The following is a 21,154-nucleotide window of genomic DNA, read 5'->3' as shown; positions in this document are numbered from 1 at the left end:
AGGCAAGATGACCTCGGAAAGGAACTAAAGTTTCATCTACACAAATATTACTCGAAGGCGTCATTATTTTCTGGAAATTTTTTCTTATATGATTTATGAGAGGTGTAATTTTATAAAGTCTTTCAGAAGTATTTCCACCCTCGTTGTCTGTGAAGTGCCAGTTACTGAGAAGAAGATCGAACCGATTCCTTGACATAACTTGTTTGATTTCTGTAGAATAGAGGATGTTATTCGACCAATAACACTCTAATTTTGGCATCTGCACTAAACCAAACCAAATTTGCAGACCCAAAAATATCTTCATTTCATTGAGATTTGTGTTTTTCCACTTTCTTATCCTTGCTTTTGGTAAAATTGTCTTACTGAGTTTTTGAAGAGCGTATGTGTTAGCTTCTTCATTTCTGTTGTAATGATCACTTCCGTTGTAACTTTCCGACAAATATTCGTATGGTTCGTCATCAGATAGAACTTCATTTATCAAGGCTTCTAAATGACATTCTTTTTCGTAGTCTCCCATATTAGGGCAATTTATAACAATATTTATCACTATAACAAATTTATTCCACCGGACAAAACACTGAATACATATAACTGTTCGTACACGTCATAGATATGCAAGTTTGACCTTGTGTGAAGTGCGAATCACATGTGCACCGCTCGGCCCAGTCAGTGAAAAAATTCTTCTCAGGCTGCGCGGTGCACACATGATTCGCACTTAACAAATCTATTTAGCTGCATGAAATAGATAAAAAAACTATAAAATATGATTATTTTATGTTACTTTCAGCAAATTGTAAAATAAAAAGAAGTTGGCCTGGGGATCACAAAATTTTTTTAACATTACGGAGGTCAACGTGTTAACTGTTTATGCACTGCCTGTAACCATTGCTATAATTTTATTTATATGTGGATACTACATTGTTTAATTTCAATTTTTGTGCATACATATTACTGACTAGTTTATTTTTGACTATTTATGCACTGTCATTTGACCTTGTCTATTGCTGTAACCTTTGTTGTAATTTTGTTTATATGCAGATACTGCATTGCCAAACTTAATTTTTGTACATATATATATATATATATATATATATATATATATATGACTACTAATATTAACTCGCCGTTGGGATATGTTCATTTTAATATAAACTGACTAAAAAACCGAGAATCATAACAAATTGAGATTTATTTGGAACGCAACATGTTTCGCCGGGATCGACTTCATCAGGCGTTAAGAACATAGAAAGTTATTAAAAGACACAAAACATTGAGATGCTCTGAAACTATACAATTATAAAACTATAATATTCGACTGTAAATTGCAGTTATTATGAACTTGAGCTATAGTCCGTGTTAATATAGCTCAAGTTCATAATAACTGCAATTTACAGTCGAATATTATAGTTTTATAATTGTATAGTTTCAGAGCATCTCAATGTTTTGTGTCTTTTAATAACTTTCTATGTTCTTAATGCCTGATGAAGTCGATCCCGACGAAACATGTTGCATTCCAAATAAATCTCAATTTGTTATAATTCTTGGTTTTTTAGTCAGTTTATATTAAAATGAATATATATATATATATATATATATATATATATATATATATATATATATATATATATTGCTTACTAATTTTTCTTTGGCTATTTATATACTGCTGTAACCTTTGCTATAATTTTAATTATAGGTATATACTGCATTGCTTGGCTTGGTTTTTGTATGCATATTGTTTACTAGTTTGTCTTTGACTATTTATATATTGCTGTAACCATTGTTGTTGCACAGTATGACCTTTTCTGTTCTTGCACCAATAAACAATAAGCCGACCAACCCTGCTCAAGTCACCTTTCCTATTTTGGACAGACTAGCCATTCTGCCTTGATTAGAATTGAAGAACATCAAGTCTATACTACATTTTTGGAATTTGACAAGTCTGGCATTGCTTCTTACTCTCTGACACTAGGCACAGAATTCTTTGGAACCATACAAAACTTCTTCATTCTGACAAGTTGAAATTTGATCATCTTTTCCTTGAAACATGTGAAAGGCTAAGAAATTGACCAAACCTGAAACAATCAGAACTGTATGCCAATATCCAAGTTTTGGGAAGTGATCACTATTAATGATTCATAAATTTTTCTTTTTCTTTAGATAATAATTATTTAATTTTTTTATCTACGCAACCTACTATAATGGGTGGGGGGGGGGGGGGGTGGGGGGGGGGGGGGGTGGGGGGGGGGGGGGGTGGGGGGGGGGGGGGGTGGGGGGGGGGGGGGGTGGGGGGGGGGGGGGGTGGGGGGGGGGGGGGGTGGGGGGGGGGGGGGGTGGGGGGGGGGGGGGGTGGGGGGGGGGGGGGGTGGGGGGGGGGGGGGGTGGGGGGGGGGGGGGGTGGGGGGGGGGGGGGGTGGGGGGGGGGGGGGGTGGGGGGGGGGGGGGGTGGGGGGGGGGGGGGGTGGGGGGGGGGGGGGGTGGGGGGGGGGGGGGGTGGGGGGGGGGGGGGGTGGGGGGGGGGGGGGGTGGGGGGGGGGGGGGGTGGGGGGGGGGGGGGGTGGGGGGGGGGGGGGGTGGGGGGGGGGGGGGGTGGGGGGGGGGGGGGGTGGGGGGGGGGGGGGGTGGGGGGGGGGGGGGGTGGGGGGGGGGGGGGGTGGGGGGGGGGGGGGGTGGGGGGGGGGGGGGGTGGGGGGGGGGGGGGGTTGTCTGCAATGATTATAACTCCATAATAGACTCCTGAAAGAAAAAAAAAAAAAAAAAAGGTGTGGAAAAGAAAGAAAAAACACCTGTCTAAAGCTCCTAGCAAATAAATAAATCAGCACTTGTTCTCAGAGAATACAAACAAAAAAAATAACAAATAGAAGAAGAAGGAGTGCAAAACACATCTAACCAAAAGTCATGCGATAACTATGGCAAGATTATAAATACCAGGAAGGTGGAAAATTTTCTGGATGATACTGAAAAAGCTTCAGAAAAGGGGGAAAAAGTACTCACCTTTGATTCAAAGGAATCAATGATGATAAAAATCATGAAAATTGAAGATAAACATTTTCTAGATTTCTGAGTATTTACTTTGAAACACCGTTAAATGAAAGTGACAGAAAATGCTAATTGAAAATAGTCAAAATGGATGCACAACAAAGAATAGATATCAATATTTGAGGTATGATAAGTTATCAAAAACCTAAAATATAAAAAGCAAGAAGAAGTAGATATTATTATAATTGTACAGGCACCTCCATGGAGTCTGAAGACTCATCACGGGAGACCCAAACTATCCACACAATCTATCATACCTCATCTTGAACCCATTAACAGAAAAAGCACTCACAACTGACTCTGCAATTCATTCCACCCATTCACAACTCTACAAACAAAAAATCTAGATGTCACACCCCTACTAACCACACCTTTATTCAACTTCCACAGGAATGAACTGAACCCTTGTTCTGACACCTACTGCCAACTGCTGAAACATTTCCCCTGCATCAATCCTATAAAACCCTTTAAGCAACTTAAATGGTTCTATTACATCCCTGCTTTTTCTCCCATTAACCAATTTCTGCAATCCACACACACATACACTCAATCTATCTTCATAGGGAACATTCTACAGACCACTAACCATCTTAGTGAGTGGTCTGTGGAATCTTCTCTACCGCTTCCTCATCCCCAAGAAACCCAGGAGACCAGACTTGAGCACAGTAATCCAAATGTGGACATATCAAGGCCTTATAAAGAGGAATAATAACTTCCTAATCTCTACTTGTTGGTGTGTTCTTGAATAACAAAATAAATCTGATGGGCTACCTTAGCAATATCCACTCTATCCTACCCTACTACCCTAAATCTCGAGCTTCATCTATTTCCTGGAGTACAATTCAATCAATGCAGTACACAGCTTGTAATCGATTTATCCCAGAATGCATAACTTTAAATTTCCCCAAATTAAACTGATATCCATTATCATTTGTCCATATTAACAGACTATTTAAATTATTCTGCAAGTTCTCCACATCGCCTTAACTAATACTCTACCTAATTTTGAGATGGAATGAGAGAGGGATATGGGAAGGATAGAAGAGGAGAGAATAAAATAGAAACAGTAGAAGAGAGGGAATGAGAGAGTGTCATGGGAATGATAGAAGAGGAGAGAATGAAATAGTCAGAGAGAGAAAGTGAAAAGAATGTGAGGGAGTGCCAGAACCAGAGATAGAGTGATCGCAGGACAGCAGGTAAACAGTGAGAGAAAGAGTTAGTAGGGAGAGAGAGAGAGAGAGAGGAATGCAGGTGAGCAATCAAGGAACAGAGTGGTAACAGCTGTGATGTATGGAGTTTCGATGATCCGTGGTGTGCAAGATAGGATGCCAGAGGAGTGTTTACCTGCTGGAAGAATGAGAGAAAGTGTGGCTATGGAAATTAAATGGGGTGAAAGGATGGATGAAATGATTGTGATGGTGGACACGAAAGACTTGAGAGGCAGTGTAAATTGAGTAGCAAGAGATCTGAGATTCATACTTGAGGTTGTACAAAAGAAAATGCAGAGAGGAAAGATAGTGTGTGTGTTAACCAGACATGATAATCAGGAGCTTAGCAGAAGAGCAGTAATAATGAATAGCATAATAGCCAGAATGTGTCAGAAAAGAGGATTGGAATATGTGGATGCTTGGAGAGCATTTGAGGATAGAAAGGAAATGTGTGCGGGAGACCGCTTGCATTTGAATGAGGAAGGACATAGACATCTGGAGAGATTGCTGTTTTCTAAACGAGTCAGTGTGTCAATGCAGGGAAACTAGGATTCCCAGGGTGGATGGCAAGGTGGCCTCTTGTAGGGATGGGTGCTTGCAGGAAGGGAGACGACATCAGGTAACACTAAGTCCAGTGGAGTCTGTCCAGGGGATAAGGTTAGGTACAGAAGCAGTGGCATTCTTATGCTTTATACCAGTGTTTCTCAACCTGTGGTCTGTGGACCACAGGTGGTCCGCAGGCAGACTTAAATGAATTACATAAATATATAATTTTTAGTTATCCAAACAAATTAAAATTGAATAAGTAAATAAAAATTATTGAAATGAAATGGAGATTTAAAAAAAAAAAAAACAACAAATAGCATCAGAATGTTTAAAGGCGGAAGCAATAAAACTATATTATCGTTCACTTCACCTCTCTTTTATTAGTCGTCATTCTGGCACTACGATAATTTGTAGCAGCAGAATAACAAATAATAAGAGGAGTGAACTGAACAACAATATAGTTTCATTGCTTCCGCCTTCCCTTGCTGTTTTGTCAGATTTGAAGTGCTTATCCACATTTCAACCAATTGTTTGTTGTTTATTGATTTTTATTACTGAAGATTTTCCTCCTTTAACCAAGGCTCAGTACACCTTCAATTGCTAAATGATACTTGGAAAAAGTGTGTCGTCAGTTAACTCCAGTATTTATATATTTATATATTTTTTGTAAATGTTTTAATAATGGAAAAGTGGCTTAGAACTAGGACTCTGAAAAGAAGAGCAAATGAAACAGGTGATGCTAACCCTAATTGTGATACATGTGTTGTAACGGCGAGTAAATCTGATACTATTAAAGTAGAAGAAACAAGCAGTTCAAAGAAAAAAACACAGTAGGAAATATAATGGTTCATATTTGGAACTCAGGTTTACTTGGTGTGGAGGTGAAAGTGAATAGAAACCTCAATGTGTTTTGTGTTATCAAGTGTTGTCGAAAGAGTGCATGAAACCTGCGAAACTCCAACATTTAGAAACTAAACATTGCGATGTGAAAATAAGCAAATTGAAAAAAAAAAAAAGAATGCCAATTTCAGCGATACTTAGCGACATTAAATCATGTGAAAGATGTAGTTTTGGCCATGGGTTTGATTTATAGCAAGGCACTGGAAGCATCCATCTCAAGTTTGCGCACCGCGAAAATAGGGAAACCTCATTCTTTCGGCGAAAATTTCCTACTTCCAGCTATAAAAGATGTGGTAAAAACTATATTTGGCAACAAGTTAATAAAAGATATTGAGTTGACTCCTCTTTCAACATCCCTGTAGGTCGCAGAATCTCAGTTAATTGAAAGAGTTAAGAAGAGCCCTTATCATGTGTTACAAATAGACAAGCTGATGTTACAGATGATGCGCAGTTAATAAGCTATGTAAGATATGTACATGATAACGACATTCATAACGATATTCTGGTTTGTGGAAATTTGTCATCTCGTACAACTGGAGAAGAAATATTTCACACTCTCAATAATTACATAATACACAAAAGGATCCAGTGGAAAAAAAGCATGGGCTTCTATTCTGATGGAGCTCACGCCCTTACAGGCAGGAATAGTTGGTTTGTATGGTCAAAGAAGGCGGCTCTGAATATGAATTGGGTACATTGTTTCATACATAGGGAAAGGTTGGCCTCCAAAGCAATGCCACCAGAATTTAAAACTGTGCTATGCAACACTGTAAAGTTAGTTAATTTTTATTAAGGCTCAACCACTAAATAACAGGTTATTTTCAGTACTCTGAGATGAAATGGACAGTGAATATATACAATTTTTGCTTCATTCTAAAATTCTCTTGCTTTCCAGGGGTAAAGTACTAACAAGATTATTTCAATTAAGGCAAGAAGTTTTATTTTTTGTAAATGAACGTAATTCTGGTTTTGTATCACTCCTTGCTGACAAAGCATGGTTATCAACACTATCCTATCTTTCAGACATTTTTTTCGAAATTAAATGAATTAAATCTCTTCCTTCAGAGAAATTCTTTGTTCTTGATGCCTATGACAAAATATAAAGGTATTCGAGAAAAAAAAAAACTGGTGTTGTGCAGTAGTTATGTAAAAGACAGACAATTTGCATCTTTTTCAACATTGGAATCCTTTTTAGTGGATTATGATATTCTTGTTGATTCTGAGTTTCTGCAAAGGGTTTGCAACCACCTCAAAACTGTGAAACAGAATTTGGAAACATATTTTCCGAATAACTTTTATAAGAAATTTCTGTGGATGATAGATCTATTTCAGGCTTACAATCACTAGAATGACCTTTCGTTATCGAAAAATGAACAGTTAATCAAGCTTTCAAGTAACAGTGGGCTTAATTTAATTTAACTTAATTTAATTTTTTAAATTTAATGTGCAGCAGCATGTTATAGAATTAAATTAAAAAAAATATATATATATATATATATATATATTAAAATATTTTAATTTAATTCTATAATAAGCTACTGCACACATATTGGGATTCCATTGTAATCAAGCACCCTAACTGTATGTTATTCCTAGTATTGTTTGAATTAACTGTACTGACGATGTCCTATGATACTTAGGATGAAATATTTACTTATTACAACTTATTACTGTGGTTATTACGTGTGTTTGTTTAGTCATAACTGTATGTTATTCCTAGTACTGTTTGAATTAACTGTACTGACAATGTCCTATTATACTTAGGATGAAATATTTACTTATTAAAACTTATTACTGTGGTTATTACATGTGTTTGTTTAGTCAAAAACTTCAAATTATAAAGCATCACGAAGAATCAACCTTTTGGCTAGGATCAAAGTGTAATGTTGTGTAGTAGGATCATCTCAAAACTAGTGAAATCATTCCCACAATGTGGTAAAACATATTGCCACACAGCTCTCATATTGCTAACAGTTACTTCAAGCCATGATTCACCAATGTTTTCAACAGCATTTCTGATATTCAAATATTTTTACAAATCTGTTTCCATCTCCCATTATTACTTTTATTGCTTGAGAAAAAGTTCATCCCAAATAATAGGGCTTAAACATATCAATAACGTCCTGATTGGCTGCAATAATGATATTGTATTGTGTGACAGAAAAAGGATTTTAACATTTTCATGCAAGTCAGAAATAGCAGTAGGATGACCTGGTGTATTGTCTATTAAACAAAATTTTAAAATCCATATCATTACTTGTGGTAAGTAATGTTCAACTGCTGAATGAAAATAAGTTGTAAATATCTCAAACATTTGTCATGTCACTTTTGTTATTTGACTGCCATGTTACAGGAAGAGCACTTCTAACATAGAAGAAAAAAGAATAAAAATGAAAAGGTGGCAGTATCATCACTAGGAGATCCTCTCCACCATGAACAGGTACTTCACATGAAGTGGTGCAGTTAGAAGCACTGCTGTACAAGACTGAAATACAAGATCTACAAATTGGAGCTCTGATAGATAAAAGACTAATTTCAAGGCATATTATCGACATTAAGTTTGTAGTAACAAAAGCATCTCCTGTTGTACCGTCATAGTATCTTGTACATCCTTTGAAGGTTCATTAGGAATTTGATGATGATGCTGAAATATACAACACAATATATGAAACTGGTATGGTAGAGAATCATTTGAATAATAAGAGAGAAATGAATCAAAACATTTTTCAAACCAATTTTAATTTATAGATCTGAGAGATGAGTTAGAAATAAAACAGTTGATCAAAGATGGGAAACCAGATGTGACAGTTCTGAGAAAGATAAGTGAACAGATATCATCAAGGGCAACATCACATTAAAAATGAAGATATTAGGAACGAACTTGACATTGTTCCTATTCAGGAACATTTTGGCAGAGCTAAACTTAGGTTGCACGATCATCTAAAGAGAATGGGGGAGAGACAGGTTAGCAAAACAGGTGTCTGATGCCAGGATGGCAAAAAAAATACCCAGAGGAAGGTATTTTTTCCACCAAGATTTAACATATTGGTGGATTGATGCAGTTAGATGTGCCCTAGAAAACTGAAATATGAGATCTGACAATACCGGAGTCCTTACAGATAACAGACTAATTTGGAAGAAAATTGATAATAGGGAGTAAGTAATAATGTAAACATTGCATGTAGTAGTACCATAGTATCTTGCATCGCTTGAAGGTATCAAGAATTTGATGAAGTTTTTACCACTACCGGAGGAATACCATCTGAACTAGGAGACCTATTAGTATAAAGACTAAAGAGGAAATGCAAACAGTCTGTAGTATTATAGGAGTTGCCTTGGTCCTTTATAAAAGTGCTGGAGAAAAAGACTGATACAAAGAACCTCATCTTTGAGTGATGCCAGTTGTACTATGTCAACAACCTTAGTAAGGGACTAGAAGGCTCAATTGCAGAAACTATACATTATATATTTCTTTCTCGTAGACAGGCTTATACGTTGGTTATGCATTTCTAAATCACTTAGGGAATTGAAACAACGTAGATCCAAATATAAATTAAATTATACTTTAATAAATATTTCCGATATTTCGGCAATGTCACATTGCCATTTTCAAAAGGAACTTACAAAAAGGCAGGTGCACACAGGCACTAACAATACAGTAACTGAGAATGAAGATATGAAGCTATCGTTCTCCTAGAAGTCCTGATGGTGCCCTCTGGCGGGCTAAGTAGGCGTTCTTGGCCGTTGGGCTGAAGGTCTGCTGATGTATGCCTCCCAAATTTGGGGCAGTCGCATACAACCAAATTTGTTGAGGTTTGGAGAGTTTCTTAGGGCAGAGGCTGATTCCATAAATAATCTTTCGAATTTATATTTGCTCCGGTGTATTACTGTTGCTTTCTTCCACCGTATTCTGTGGCGAGTATCCAGAGCATGGTCTGCAAGACCAGAATGGCTATACTTGTAAAACCGGATGTAGTCCTTGTGTTCAGAAATTCTGATATTCACTGTCCTGCCTGTTTGGCCAAAGTACGACAGTTTACAACTGCAAGGGACCTGGTATACACCAGGTAGGTCTAGGGGAAGTGGTTGGTCTTTGGTAGAGCGGATAAGGGATGCCAATTTTCTGTAAGGCCTGTAACAGGAGGTGAGGTCATGTTTTTTTAGAATTTTGGTAATTTTTTCTGAGGTGCCTCGGATGTAAGGAATGGTGATGGATTTAGAGTAATCTTTTTTGTGGAGGGGGGAGAGAGGGGGGGGCTGTGGTTTGTGGGTTTTAATATTTTTTGGATTTTTTTGGGGGGGGTAGCCATTGGCTGAGAAAGTGTTGAGGATGTGATTTAGTTCAGTGTTAAGGGCTATGTCATTAGAACAGATTAGTTTAGCCCTGTTGTATAGTGTTTTTACCACTCCATATTGTTGTGAGGGGGGGGGGGGATTTTGTTGGTGGATGTATCTGCCTGTATGGGTGGGTTTTCTGTAAACTGAGAAAACCAAAGTTCCATCAGGCTGGCGGGTGACTAGTGTGTCTAGGAAAGGGAGGCAGTTGTTTTCCTCTTTTTCCAGGATGAACTTGATTCTGGCTTGTTGGTTAAGTGTGTAAGGAAGGAGAGGAGTGTTTCAGAGCCATGTGGCCAAATTCAGAGCCACATGGCTCTGAAACACTCCTCTCCTTCCTTACACACTTAAACAACCAACACGCCAGAATCAAGTTCACCCTGGAAAAAGAGGAAAACAACTGCTTCCCTTTCTTAGACACACTAGTCACCCGCCAGCCTGATGGAACTTTGGTTTTCTCAGTTTACAGAAAACCCACCCATACAGGCAGATACATCCACCAACAATCCCACCACCCCCCCTCACAACAATATGGAGTGGTAAAAACACCATACAACAGGGCTAAACTAATCTGTTCTAATGACATAGCCCTTAACACTGAACTAAATCACATCCTCAACACTATCTCAGCCAATGGCTACCCCCCCAAAAAAATATTAAAACCTACAAATCACAGCCCCCCTCCTCCCCTCCTCCACAAAAAAGATTACTCTAAATCCATCACCATTCCTTACATCCGAGGCACCTCAGAAAAAATTACCAAAATTCTAAAAAAACATGACCTCACCTCCTGTTACAGGCCTTACAGAAAATTGGCATCCCTTATCCGCTCTACAAAAGACCAACCACTTCCCCTAGACCTACCTGGTGTATACCAGGTCCCTTGCAGTTGTAAACTGTCGTACTTTGGCCAAACAGGCAGGACAGCGAATATCAGAATTTCTGAACACAAGGACCATATCCAGTTTTACAAGTATAGCCATTCTGGTCTTGCAGACCATGCTCTGGATACTCGCCACAGAATACGGTGGAAGAAAGCAACAGTAATACACCAGAGCAAATATAAATTCGAAAGATTATTTATGGAATCAGCCTTTGCCCTAAGAAACTCTCCAAACCTCAACAAATTTGGTTGTATGCGACTGCCCCAAATTTGGGAGGCATACATCAGCAGACCTTCAGCCCAATGGCCAAGAACGCCTACTTAGCCCGCCAGAGGGCACCATCAGGACTTCTAGGAGAACGATAGCTTCATATCTTCATTCTCAGTTACTGTATTGTTAGTGCCTGTGTCCACCTGCCTTTTTGTAAGTTCCTTTTGAAAATGGCAATGTGACATTGCCGAAATATCGGAAATATTTATTAAAGTATAATTTAATTTATATTCGGATCTACGTTGTTTCAATTCCCTAAGTGATTTAGAAAAAAAAAAATATATATATATATATATATATATATTTCTTGTAGAAAGGCTTAGAATTTGGTTATACATGCTTATTAAATAACTTAAAGAATTTACAATATACAAAGGATATAAATTAATTTACATTATATACCATAAATTTTGAAATACTTCTGAAATTTTTGAGTACCCCAAAACTGTCTTATTTAATTGAAGAAGTGGAACAGATCCAGAGGTAAGTGACCAAGATAGAGGGCAGGTCTGGAATATTCACATACAGTATATTTCCATACAAAGATAGACTGAAGATTTGTTGGAAAAAAGGAGAATATGATAGAGACATATGTTATATTTAAAGAGTTTTACAGGTCTGATATAGAGGAAATTTTTCAGTACATGATCAGTTTGGGGAAAACTAGGGATCATTCCTGAAAATATGTAAGAGTATAGTAAGGAAAGGTGGGAGAAATACATTTTTGATTGGATAATTGGTGAATGAATGGAATGGGTTGCAAGAGTAACTTGTGAGTGCTCTGCAGACAAATGAGTTTAATGCAAAATATTGCAGGTATTGTGCAAACGATGGCTAGTTTTGGAGAACTGTTTGACCTACCACAATGAGTCTATGGATCATGGAGGTCCATTCTATAAAACAATAATAACTATATGAATATATTATATATTATTGCAACACTTAGGATGATGCTAAATTACTAAACTTCTACTATAATATATGCACAAACATTAGATATTTCCTTCAGAAAAGGAAATAATTACATATGCATTGAATTCATTGGAAGAAAACAAAAATAATACACCGCAGCAAATTTAAATATGAAAGATTATTCAAGGAATCATCAGCAGCTCTAAAAAACGTTCCTAATCTCAACTAATTTGGATGCATGAAACTACTCCAAATTTGGGAGACTTACATTATGAGAACTTCAGCCCAACTGCCAAGACAACCAAATTAGCCCACCAGAGGGCACCATTAGGACTTTAGGAACAATATTAGTTTCTTGCTTTCTTCCTCATTTGCTTTTGTTAGTGCCTGCATACACATGCCATATCTTTATGTTCCTGAAGATGGCAACGTGATGTTGCCGAAATATAGAAGTTATTCATTAAAGTTACCTTTAATTAATATACTTTATATGCATTGTTAATTCCGTAAATTAATTACCAGTTATGTTTGACCAACGTATAAGCCTTGCTACTAGAATGCAGGGATTTTTGAAAACTAAAGTTTTCAGGAAAAAACTGAAAATGGGTATGACTTACCAAGAATCTCCTATTTGCTATTGCTATTTCTGGACAAGAGAGCAGTTGCCTTGTGTGCATCCTACCCAAATAGCATCACCTTCTATTCCATTATTTCAAGCAAAAATTACCAGTAATTTACAAGACTTGAGATATGTAATGAACAATCCTTCAGGAATGACTAATGGGCAGTGAAAGCAGAGCAGGAAACAGACAGCAATGGTAGGCCAGCAGAAGATAGAGCAACTATGAAGATGTGCATATGATTGGTGTGGCATTAACAAAAGATCAAAAGTCGACAATTTTTGAGTTCAAATGCCAATTCTATTCAACCGAATTCCATAATATCTGAAACTCTCACAATAACAACAACATTCACTATATATTTCTTAGTTTTAAGATGTTCGGTTGAATTTTATTGCTGCTTTACATTTGAGCTGGTGGGCGGACTCATACACATCTAACTAAAAACAATAATTTTTAGTTAGAACTAACTAAAAATTCTAACTAAAAACGATAACTTTTAGTCAGATACTGTGTTTTCCAGTGCAACATATGGTTTTGCTTGAGTCTATACAGCATAGTTTCTGTGGGACAGGACATGTGATTCAATTAGTTAGTGCCGTTTTTATCCCAGTTGTCTCTAATTGCACTATTTGTTGAGAAATATATTACACAGACTGCAATTGGCAATTGTCTCTTTACCTTATTCAGTGATACAATAAAATTACTTGTTTTTCTTGTGTCTGCAGTTTAGTGAATATTGGGGAAGGTGTGTTGTTTACCGTGGGAAGTGAGTTACTGTCGCCCCGACATGAACGTGTTTAAACTTTTTTTCATGTGAGGTACATGTGAAACTTTTTAATTTCTTTTTTTGTAAAGTAAAATCAGGGTGCGAGTTATACACAAGGGCAAGTTATATTCGAGTAAATATGGTAATGAAGAAAGGATTATTATACATCATCATCAAATTCCTGATATGTACCTTCAGAGGGTGTACCATGTATGAATGATAATACTACATGAAAAGTTTACACCATTACCAACTTCCTATGCACAATTTTCTTCAAATTAATCTGTTATTTTTCAGGACTACAATACTCTCAGAACTTACATTTAATTTTTCTAAAGCACTTCTTACTAAATCAATCCAACTGCCTGTTGATCACACCTTCCTGAATGCTAACAATATTACCTAATATCCTTATTATTATGGGTCTGCAATTGTTGACATCTGTTCGCTCCCCTAATTTTTCTTGGTACTCTCATATTTGTGGTCTCCAATCTTAGATTAAGTCTTTTATATTTAAATTAGCTTTCAAATCCATAAGTTAAAATTGGTTTAAACAATGTCTTACAGACAGCTAGTATAGTGTTCTCACTAATTTCTCTCTTATTCCGTATAAATTTATTCCACTGACTCCACATCAGTTGAGCTAATTTCGTTGTTTTATTTCCATATTTAGCTTGTGATCTTCACTAAATACTGAGCCTGATTAGTTGAAATGTTTTATTTGTTCTATAGGTTTATAAGTTCTCCATTCAGGATGTAAATGATGTTTTTAATGTCCCTGCCTATTTTTCATAGTCTGTCTTTTTATTCCTGATTTTATTACTGAATTTATTACACCATTGATTCAATTTAGTTACTCCTAAACAAATCCTGCAGAGCTTACCGCATTGTTTAGGAGTAACAAGAGCATATGCATAAAGCTAAGAGTTGAGTTAAATATTTCTAAATTTGATATTAGGCTTAATGCCACTTTCCTTCATACAGTGATCCACATAAATGATGGACAGCAGTGGAGCTAATGTGCACCTATATCTCACACCTGATTTACATCAAATCATCATCATCCTGTACCTCCTGCATTTATAACTACTCACTTATAAGTCAAATATAGTCCATGTATTGCTCAATATAATGTACCATTTACACCACAAAACTGTAGTGTTCTGAACAGGACCTTGGCACCTCATCATATGCATTTGCACCTGTATAAAACTCAAATGCAGATCCTTTTTATATTCCCATGATTTCTCAACTATCTGCTGTATGATAGTGAAAATCTGATCCTGACAATTTCTATTTGGCCTGAACCTAGCTTGTTCTTTGCCAAGTTTCCCCTTCTACAATTTTTCTCAATATGATTGTATAAATCTTACCTGGAATACTCACCAAGGAAATTTCTCTGTAATTCTCACATTCAATATCCTTTACCTTTTTGCACATGGGTACTACGAGAGCTCTACTCCATTCATCTGGAATTTGAACTTATGACAAACACCTATTCAGTGTAGCCACTGAAAACTTTTATATGTCTATATTTCAGCATTTCTGATCGAATACATCTATTCCAGCTGTCTTCCAAAATTCAGAACTTCGACTTTTTTACTTGAAGTATTAATGTGTATTCTTAATTGCATTCCTGTTGACTATTTACCACCACTGTTCTATCACTTCTTATTTCATTGTAATCTTTCAGAGTAATGACTCCAGACATTTTGAATATTTTTATTTATCTTTAGTTTTCATGTTATCTTTATCATCTCTAATTCCTTTTACAGTACTTTTTCCTCCATTCTAATCTTCTTCAACAGCCTGAAGAACATTTTGCCAAGTTCCTGATCTTCTTTCTATAATCATACCAAATTATTTGTATGAGTTTTGTTTAGCTGCTTTTACATGTTGCTTTGAATTCTTACATTTTTCTCGGTATTCTCTCAAGACACGCTCATTTACCTGCTATGAACTTTTGAAATACTTTCTTTTATTTCACATCTGCCTCTTTGACTTCCTCATTCCACCATGGAATTCCGATTTTTCTGTCCTTGCAGACAACTGTGCCATATGCTTCTTTGGCTGATTCAATCAATGTTTTCTTTAGAATCTGCCAACAAGCCTCCAAGGTTCTGCTCTTGTCTTCAAACTCTTCCATTTTTTTTCCTTCGGTAATACTTGTATATGTCAGTCTACAGTTCACTCTTCAAAGAGCTTGACTTTGAGTCTTTTAAATTCTTTTTTACACACTTTTCATTTCAGTATGATATTCAATTGAATCCTGCTCAGAACGAAATGCTAACCACTTCCAATTTCAATAAGCTGTATACTGTTGTCTCCCAAATCACTGTGATGATATAACTATCAACAATAACATGATCAGTAAGACTTTTCTTATTTGTTGTTTTGTCTTCCCTCATGTGGATCTCTGTACATCTTTATGCTTAAAATTGAAATTAATAATTTATTGTACAATGAAACCTGTGGAGAATTCATGACTAAACAAACACATATAACAACCACAGTAATAAGTTTTAATAAGTAAATATTTCATCCTAAGTATATTAGGACATCGTCAGTACAGTTAATTCAAACAATACTAGGAATAACATACAGTTAGGGCACATGATTACAATGGAATCCCAATATGAATGCAGTAGTGTATCATAGAATTTAAATTAAAATATATCTGGAGGAAAAAAAAACAAAAAAGATTACATTAAAATAAGATAACATATATAAAAATTATTTTGCACAATAAGGCTGAAGCTCGATTTCTGCGAAGTAGGGTTTCAGCACTTTCTTTATATAAACATGAATGTTTATATAAAGATCTATGTAGAAGTTTGGTCTTTTCCCAATGGATTCTATGGTTTGGTTTGGTTTTCAACTCCGTGTTGTCCAAGGCCAGATTTCTGTGGTTTGATAAGACGGATATGGTCTTGATGTTCCGAAATGTGTTTATGAACAGATCTGCCTGTATGTCCATAGGAAAAAATTTACAGAAGCATGGAACCTCGTACATGCCAGGTAGCATCAGAAGTGAGAGAGTTTGTCTTTAGGCGAAGGTAACAAGTTATAGATCTGGTTGATTGGTTTGTAGGTAGTAGAAAGTTTGTATTTCTTCATAATTTTTGAAAGACGTTCGGAGATGCCTTTCATATAAGGTATGGGAATCCTATGGGCTTGTTCTTGTCTAGTCTGATGTGTGGGGAAGTGACTGATGATTTTTTGAGTTGTTTTAAGATTGTATCCATTTAGTATGGGTGTATTTTTGATTATTTCCAATTCTGATTTAGAGATTCTTCAGAGGAGCAGAATCTGTGCGCTCTGGTTAGTAATGATTTAACGATGCCAAATTTTTGAGATGGTTGAAGAGCAGAAAAATTGTGAATGTAGCGAAATGAAAAAATTATGAAGAAATACAAACTTGCTACTACCTACAAACCAATCAACCAGATCTATAACTTGATACCTTCTCCTAAAGACAAACTCTCACCTCTGATGCTACCTGGCATGTACGAGGCTCCATGCTGTTCACGCATGTCGGAACATCAAGACCATATCCGTCTTATCAAACCACAGAAATCTGGCCTTGCACAACACAGAGTTGAAAACCCAAACCATAGGATCCATTGGGAAAAGACCAAACTTCTACATAGATCTTCTTATAAACATGAACATTTCTATAAAGAAAGTGCTGATTTGGTCTACTTCGCAGACCAAATCTAAACTGTAATGACGTTCTTGCTATTCCTAAAGTATGGGAAATTGTCATACAAAATTGTGTTAATTTTTATATATGTTATCTTATTTTAATGTTATCTTTTTTGTTGTTTTTCCTCCAGATATATTTTAATTTAATTCTATAACACGCTACTGCACGCATATTGGGATTCCATTGTAATCATGCACCCTAACTGTATGTTATTTCTAGTATTGTTTGAATTAATTGTACTGATGATGTCCTAAGATACTTAAGGATGAAATATTTACTCATTAAAACTTATTACTGTGGTTATTATGTGTGTTTGTTTGGTCATGATATTATCATCATCAAATTCCTGCTATGTACCCTCAAGGGGTGTACAGGTTAGGATAGTACAGCATTAAAAATTTACATCATTACTAACTTCCTATCTACAATTTTCCTCCAAATCAGTCTGTTACTTGTCAAGACTCCAACATTATCAGATCTTATATTTCTATCGTCTAAGGTACTTGGTACCGTATCAATCCACCTATATCTTGGTCTTCCTCTGGGTCGTTTTGCTGCCAACCTGGCAGAGAACACTTGTTTTGCTAATCTGTCTTTGCCCATTCTGTTTAAGTGACCATACCACCTGAGATTGGCTCTGCTAATGCATTCCTAGATGCTGACAATGTCAAGTTCTTTCCTAATATCCTCGTTTTTAATATAATATTGCCATCGATGCCATCTGTTCACGCCTCTAATCTTTCTCAGGACTCTCATATCTGTGGTTTCTAGTCTTTGGTCAAGCGTTTTACTTCTGACCCAGCTCTCAGATCCATAAGTTAAAATTGGTTTGAACACTGTCTTGTATACAGCTAATTTAGTGTTCCGACTAATTTCTCTCTTATTCCATATGAATTTATTCAATTGACTTCACACCAGCTTTGGTGATTCTGTTGTCTATTTCTATATTTAATTTACCATCTTCAGTAAAAATCGTGCCTAAGTAGCTGAAATGTTTTACTTGTTCCACAGGTTCTCCATTCACAACACAGTTGACATTTTCAATGATTCTGCCTATTTTCATTGTCTTTGTCTTTTTATTGTTGACCTTCATACCATATCTATTACAACATCTATTCAATTTAGTCAGAGAATCTTGCAGGCTTGTAGCGGATTTATTTAGAAGTATAACATCATCCACATAAAGCAAAGAGCTGACATTAACATCTCCAATTTTGATATCATGTTTAATACCACTTTCCTTCGTAATGTGATCCATATAGATAATGAATAACAGAGGGGATAATGTACATCCATGTCTGACACCAGATTTAACATTATACCATCTTCCTCTACTTCCTTCAATTCTAACTGCTGACTTACAACTCAAATAAAGACTAAGTATTGCTTGATATAATGCCCCATTAAATAGCTTCTCTCTTGGCACCTTGTCATATGCCTTTTCCAAATCGACAAAACTTAAATACAGATCTCTGTTATATTCCCATGCTTTCTCGACTATTTGTCGTAAAGTGAAGATCTGATCTTGACAGTCTCTATTTGGCCTGAATCCAACTTGTTCTTCACCAAGCTTTTCTTCCACAATTCTTATCAACTGTTTCTCAAGTATACTTGCATAGATCTTGCCAGGAACACTCAGTAGGGAAATACCTCTGTAATTCTCACATTCAGTTTTATTTCCCTTTTTATATATGGGTACTATGAGAGCTCTATTCCAATCATCGGGAATTCATCCCTCTGCCCAGGCTTTCTGAACTATGCAGTGCAGCCACTGTAAGATTCTTATACCACCATACTTGAGCATTTCTGGTCGAATATCATCTACTCCTGCTGCCTTTCCACATTTTAAACCTTTGATGGCTTTTTCTACTTCAAGTATGGATATGTATTCCTGACTGCATGCCTGGGCAGTGTTTTTTACCACTGTGCTGTCATCACTTCTTGTTTCATTTAGCAGTTTTTCAAAGTAATTACTCCATACTTCAAGGATATCTTTTTCTCCCATTTTCATGTCGCCTTTATCATCTCTAACTCCTTTTACAGCACTCTTTCCCCCATTCCCAAGCTTCTTCAACAACCTCCAGAATATTTTGCCACCTTCTTGATATTTATTTTCTATGTTCTTTCCCAAATCCTCCCATGAGTTTTGTTTAGCTAGTTTTACACAGTGTTTAGCATTCTTGCATTTGTCTCTGTATTCTCTAAGAGCACAAGCTGACTTATTTGACAGGAACTTTTGATATGCTTTCTTCTTTTCCTTCACTGCCTCTTTAACTTCCTGTGTCCACCAGGGAGTTCTGATTTTTTATCCTTGCAGACAACCTCACTGCATGCCTCTCTGGCTGCATCAATCAGGGTTTTCTTCAGAGTTTGCCACTGAATCTCCAAGGTTTGATTCCTGTTCTCAACCTCTTTCATTTTTTCTTCAATAATCTTTGTGTATTTTAGTCTACAATTCATATCTGAGAGCTGCTCAAGTTTTATTCGCTTTAAAACTTTCTTACATATTATTCTTTTCAATATGAAATTCAATTTTATCCTGCTCAAGACTAAATAGTGATCACTTCCAATTTCAAATCCGCTGTACACTCTGGTGTCCTGCACCAGGGAGAAAACATCACTATCAACAAGAACATATTGTCACGAGCCATCAATATATTGTCCAGGTCCAATCCTCATGTTTAGTGGAGGATACCATAACTATTCATTCTTTCCTTATCATTATTGCCTGAATACATCTTGTAATGGTTATTTAGAAAAGTCTTACCTATTTTTGTCTTCTTTGTTTTGTTAATATCAATTATGTAAACTTGATTCTTCTTTTCTTCTGCCAATTCCAGTATCCAGGTAGATACTTACAATAAGCTGCATCACAAGGAGATGAGGATTGGATATTAGGCTAGTCAGTTCTCCACATTCTTTAAAATGTTTATAGGAGGTCTCTTCCAGGTTGTCCAGTCCTGAGCCTTAAGCAACCCCCATTATAATACAATATAAATTCATTATATTAAGTTTTAATAAAATAAAAACACATATAAAACAAGAGTTTCCCCAGATATAGTGGGCTAAAATATCATTTATTTCAGTGGCATCATTTATAAAGAATATACATAATACTTTTGCTTTAGCCTAACAAAAAAGTTTTTTCATGTTTCCATTGAAGATGTCCTGCTTAACATACTTCTTTTTTTTTTCCCCATATGATGTGCATACATATAGTGGCAGTCCCAAAAATGAGCTTTTTGTGTCAACAGCTTAACCTTAGACTATGCAAATATACATTATCACTAATTCTAATCAAGTTTTGGTATAACTATACTTACCAACAGCTCTTCCAGTGAGTTTTAAACACATTTCAAGTACATTCAGAATGGCACCGACCATTCTTTCTTTGCAGCAATTAATTTTAGTCTGAATATCAGAAGAACATTTTTTCAAAATCTCCTCCACAATCCAAATTTGAAGTTTCGCTGAGTGAATGTCAGGAAGCCAATGAATGATTGATACAATTACTTCAGCATTTTTGATCCTCTGGCAGTTGGAAATTGATTCACAAGCCTAGATACAAAAATTTTATTGTTTAAAAACTGGATAATGACATCTAGTTTACCTAGATATGTTTTTTTTTTTTTTTTTTTGCTTTTTGCTTTCAATTATTTATTTTTTAATAGTGAATGCCAACAAGAGAATTTTCTCAGCATACTTGATAGGAAAAGAATTGAGAAGACAGAAAAAAAAATTGAAAACATTAGACCTGAAAACCTTAAAGTGATACTGAAGCAAGGAGTCGTCCTGGTGTTGCACTACCTTACCCCCAGTCCTGAAGATACTTTCAGGCCCAAACTTTGTTTGTTCACACTTGGATAAAGGATTAAACTAAATTTATTATACTTAAAGTGATACTGTTTAAAAAATATATATATAAGATGAGAAATAGTTTGAAGAACATAGACAATGAATAATAAATT

General features: G+C 36.3%; 1 protein-coding gene across 1 annotated transcript in view; it reads right to left on the bottom strand.

Moving 5' to 3' along the window:
• The window catches only part of LOC150109672 (neurobeachin-like protein 1), a 1,254,229-nt gene that overhangs the window by 923,325 nt on the left and 309,750 nt on the right, over positions 1-21,154 (bottom strand). The window contains exon 13 of the mRNA XM_090413954.1: positions 20,510-20,744. Coding sequence (XP_090270080.1) covers positions 20,510-20,744 — 235 coding nt within the window. The remainder of the gene's footprint in view (positions 1-20,509; positions 20,745-21,154) is intronic.

The sequence above is a fragment of the Typopeltis vanoorti genome, chromosome 2 (assembly GCF_054136105.1).
Source record: "Typopeltis vanoorti isolate ZY-2024b chromosome 2, IOZ_Tvanoo_1.0, whole genome shotgun sequence".
Taxonomy (NCBI): domain Eukaryota; kingdom Metazoa; phylum Arthropoda; class Arachnida; order Uropygi; family Thelyphonidae; genus Typopeltis; species Typopeltis vanoorti.
Note: the sequence above shows the minus strand (reverse complement) of the source record. Positions and strands in the feature narration are given on the sequence as shown.